This window comes from Sphaeroforma arctica (assembly GCF_001186125.1).
Source record: "Sphaeroforma arctica JP610 unplaced genomic scaffold supercont1.727, whole genome shotgun sequence".
Taxonomy (NCBI): domain Eukaryota; class Ichthyosporea; order Ichthyophonida; genus Sphaeroforma; species Sphaeroforma arctica.
Genome location: NW_014039831.1, coordinates 9,741 through 14,901, shown reverse-complemented (window position 1 = coordinate 14,901; position 5,161 = coordinate 9,741). Strand labels below are relative to the sequence as shown.

Here is a 5,161-nt window from a genome sequence, read left to right as displayed (position 1 = left end):
GGTCGTACGACCGAAACAATACAGAAATCATCGACAATGAAGAGTTTCTGCGTGAAATTGTGCCTGGTTTATATGCATTGCCTAATATGCACGAGTCACACAAACGACTATTTGCAATTATAGCGCTGTATCTAGCCACAACTGATAGTGTTTTGGTTACATATGAATTCAAGCAACAAGTAATTTCACACCTACACGAAATATTTGACATTCAAGAGGATGCTGACATTAGCAAGTTAGTTGAGGAAACAACAAGTGCTGGTGATACGGGATGGCAATGATGGTTTCCGAATACAAGAAATTGATGGTGCACCTGGTGCGGAGAATGCTCAAAATATGAATGTACAAGATCTTCACAACGAGATAATAGGACTGACGGCTGAAGTGCGACATTTAAAACAAATGATGGAAGAAGATAAACTAGAGTATACTGCACAAAGTACAAGACTAATGAAGTTACTGCAAAGAACCAAAAGAGAGATGGCAGCAGGTTTTCATCGCTTGGATTTACCATACAGAGCTAGGCACAATGCACAGAACGCACCACCGCAACAAAATAATCATCCGCAGAATAACCCACAGCAGAATCAACAACCACATTTTAACCACCAACAACAACAAGATATACGGGAAGCAAAGTTAAGTAAAGGGCCTAAGACATAATGGAACCTATGGCTAGAATACGAGGAAGGCCTTGAGACCAACAAGGCAGCCAAAAACTTCACACCACGGGAACGAGGCCGTGTGAAAAGTGTATATAATCATAGGAATCACTTTTGGAAAGCAATGGAGAAGATCATATCGAGAGGACACAGCGCTCAAGATGCCATTGATAAACTTGAAACCGCTTATGGCATGAAACTATCTGTATCTGCTATGTGTCGAGCGCTAAAGAACGACAAAGAACATACACAAGTGCAACTAAACCCACAACAACAGCAGCAAATGGGCTAAATTCGCCCTATTGTACTTATAAACTAGAATGTATAAGTATGGGACCTGTGCTAGAATCTTTTGATTTTTTTTGTAAAACAATAAAAGTTTTTGGAAATATCTTTTCTAATTCAGGGGCATATGTACATAAATATTTAGCCATATTTGTTTATGTTTTTTGACATCTGACACATCGCGGTCACTCAGTCAGCACTCAGAGCACTCAGAAGTGAGCCTACACGCGTTTCGAGTGTCGACTAGACTTCTATCTGTAATACGTAAACACGCTTTCAAATCGATACGTTAACGTAAAACGCACTATTAGTTTGCTTTTAGTTGGACAGCATAACAGCTGTTAACTGGTCCAGGTAGTTCAGATCCAAACGAGAAAGGTTTTTGGAATTGGCTTCTGAATTGTATACTTTGTACCTGTAAACGGGAAAACGATTTCGAAACTAAGCGTTAACGTAAAACATCTTACATTTCAGCATATATATTTAAAAAAAAATATGAAACCCGTACATATTGAAGTGGAGTCTGGACTCTGATGTCAGTGTGAAGTGTCGACTGTCGAGTGTCGTGTCACTCGTCGGCTCGTGACTACGTGACCTCGTGACATCGTGTTCGTACATATTTATTTACTGTGCCTTTTTACAAAAACAAAATAGTAAAACAAAACAAAATTACTCATGCCTTCTATTTTGTTTCTTTATATAAAAATACAAAGCAAAAAAACAAAGTGGGCTAGGTAAATACTAAATAAATACGCCATCCCCGGCTATGTATTATTTATTTATCTATTTATGTATTTTTCATAGCCCCAAATTAAATATACAAGAGGTTTTTTATTAAAAAATGACAATATTGAAGTGATTTCACCATTCAACAACTGACAAAGAGCCTATTTTGTTTAAAAAAAAACAAAATACAATAATAAGGCCGGTTTTGCTAACTTTGGAAAATATAGAGAAAATACAGCACTAAAAAAATAGTTGGTTTGAGAATTTTTGGAACTGTATATTCCCACACAATTTCAAAATATGCTGCCAGTTGTATTTGAAATATTGTCGAATATTCGCAAAGCAATTCCTTTTTGAATTCTGTTCTGGAGGCGAAAAATCGAAGACAGCGTTTTTGATTGACGTATATTAACCAGAGCCAGAGTTTTGGAAGACAATCGGAGTAATGTGAGTGAAAATTGAAGTAATCTGATAAATCACAACAAACAATTTCTTTCCCAAAGTAAAAAGAGGGTCTACCCTCATTTTGACTTTGAAGGAAATATACAACAAAACGAAATATTGTGTTGTATTTTTTACGTCTCGAATATCAGAATTTGATGTTGCCAAAATCGTCAGTACATCCGATTTCCAAAAGTATTGTGCTGAAAAATTATGGAAATCGATCCTCAATATTTTTCTGAATATTCCGAAATCTTGACCAAAAATCCATATGTGCTAGAAATACTGAAATTAGTTACCGGAGTAACATGTTTTACTCATCTCAAAATTTATTTCCCTATATTTTGCAAAGTTAGCAAAACCGGCCTAAATATTTTGACTCAGTATTTAGAGTATGTATTTATTTTTCCAAATGACTGACTCTCAACGCCATTGATGAGTAAATAATACTCATCTCTATCCAAACTTCGAAACAACTTCGAAACTCTGGAAAACTGTGTGCTTCATAGGCAATAAATGGACATAAAATAAGCACTGCTACAGGATGGCAAAAGAAGTTCACGTCCCGTGTGTCGACTGTCGAGTGTATGCCTGACTTTAATTAGTTTAACTAATAGAGGACATCTGACATTTTAAAATTAGTAACTAATGGACATCTGAATTAGTTTAACTAATAGAGGTCATCTGGCCTATAATTAGTTTAACTAATAGTGGACATCTGGCCTTTAATTAGTTTAACTAATTGAGGACATCTGGCCTTTAATTAGTTTCACTATTAGACGAGATCTGACCTCGTAAGCATGATCTAGCTAAAATATGCTGATAGATCACCGCTCAAGTCACCTCGGAGTTAGTGGGAGCCACTCCTTCTCTCTTCAACTTCCGCACATGGAATGCAAACTGAGAACCGTACCACGATGCACTGCGACACGTCCCCGTGCACCTGTGCATGAGGTGTAAATGTGTGATATACATTAGGTACATGCTTGTAACTCATCTGTGCATGAGGTGCAAATGTGTGATATATATAGGTACATGCTTGTAACTCATAAATGTGTGATATATATAGGTACTTGCTTGCAACTCATCTGTGCATAAGGTGCAAATGTGTGATATATACAAATACATAGTTGTGACGTGGGGTGCGAGTGCGAGTGTGCGATATATGCTTAAAGAGCCTCTTGCTAGATATAGGTACGATCTATAGATTTATTCAGTGTGTATTTGGTGTGAGTACGGGTAGGTATCATGCGCGTGTGGCGACATGATATGCAACGTATACATTTTCTTTCTTGCACCTTCAATATTTCTTAGAACGAACATTCATATACCAATTCAATGAATGAACAAACTCCCTGTGTCCCCGAACGCCTGGGATCTCCAAATGGCCCATGCACAACACAAGTCACACAACACACAACATATGTACAGACATCCCTCGTATACGAATATACATCGAGATTCGTGTCCACACAACACAATCAGTGGTTGATATAAATACGTGTCAGGCATAAATGACTGTAAGAAGGCATAGGCAAGGTATACAGATGTACAGATGTAAGACACGTCAATAAACTGGGTTTCACACCGTTAGGAGATACTTAACTATCAAGGTAGGTATATAAATACAAAGGTGGGTGTATGAATACAAAGGTAGGTATATGAATACAAAGATATGTATATGGATACAAAGGTATGTATATGAGTACAGCTTGCATATCGTCCAGTGCCTCACAGATAGCTTTTTGCTCAGAGGGATACAAAAGTAGTACCGATGCAGACCCGTAACAGTTTGCAATTTTATATGGCGTGCGTGTGCGCGTGTAGATAAAAGTATAGAACACAAGGTACATAGCATAGTATATAATGACAACTACATACTATGGTATTAACATATCTGTATTGTTTCAGATACATAGCATAGTATATGATGACTACTACATACTATGGTATTAACATAACTAGATTGTTTTAAGATACATAGCATAGTAGAGAATAATGAGTACAAAGTATATAATCGACTTAACAAGTTTGTCCGCATACATGCGCAAGCGTATGACTTAATGGGGCAAACGCACCCGTACTATCGCAGCGTATGCTCATCCGCAGTTTACAGTAGAGACGTTCCAAACAGACAATACAAATACGAGCACACACAAACACACGCACACACCCAACCACCCACCAGAACAGCCACACCTTCCCCGGCACATACATGGGTACAGACGCATGCATGCACGAACGCAAAGAGAACATGCACCGCGAGTACTATACCACGCCATTAGAGCACAGACATAGTCTGGGGATGTCAGACTATGTATTCACTTGCGGAATTCATGTGTACGTTTGATCGAGATTGGAGTACATGCAAAGTTGCAAACCCTAAAACCAAGCAAACCCAACTAACTCAGCTATAGACTGTACCTGTAGTAGGCACGGCCTGGGGTTTCTAACACTCGGTGGCACGGCAAGTCATCGACAACCTGTGGATTGCCCAGAAGAGTCCGAGCAGAATTAATGCAAGCGTATATATGCCACTCGTCAGTATTGCTATATTTATGTATGTAGACACTACTATATATTGATATATAGCCGGTATATATATATAAATATATATATATATGTATATATGTAAGTCATCAGCATTGCGATAAATATATATTTATAGATACTACTATTTTATAAGTATTCAGTATTGTTATATATATATATATATATATATATATATATATATATATATATATATATACATATATATATATATATATATATATACATATACATATATATATATATACATATATATATATATATATATATATATTTATATACATATATATAAAAATATATATCGTCAATAGAATAATTTGACATTTTAGTGTGTATATATATATATCGTCAGTAGAATGATTTGACATTTTAGTGTATATATATATATATATATATATATATATATATATATACATATATATATATATATATATATATATGTATATATATATACATATATATATATATATATATAAATATATATACATATATACATA

General features: G+C 35.8%; 1 protein-coding gene across 2 annotated transcripts in view; it reads right to left on the bottom strand.

Moving 5' to 3' along the window:
- Positions 1 to 2,682: 2,682 nt before the first annotated feature.
- The window catches only part of SARC_08269, a 7,747-nt gene continuing 5,268 nt past the window's right edge, over positions 2,683 to 5,161 (bottom strand). For both annotated transcript variants that reach the window (XM_014297759.1, XM_014297760.1), the window contains exons 5-6: positions 4,539 to 4,597; positions 2,683 to 3,057 (exon numbers count right to left, since the gene is read on the bottom strand). In XM_014297759.1, the coding sequence (XP_014153234.1) occupies positions 2,949 to 3,057; positions 4,539 to 4,597 (168 nt within the window). In that variant the 3' untranslated portion in view covers positions 2,683 to 2,948. The remainder of the gene's footprint in view (positions 3,058 to 4,538; positions 4,598 to 5,161) is intronic.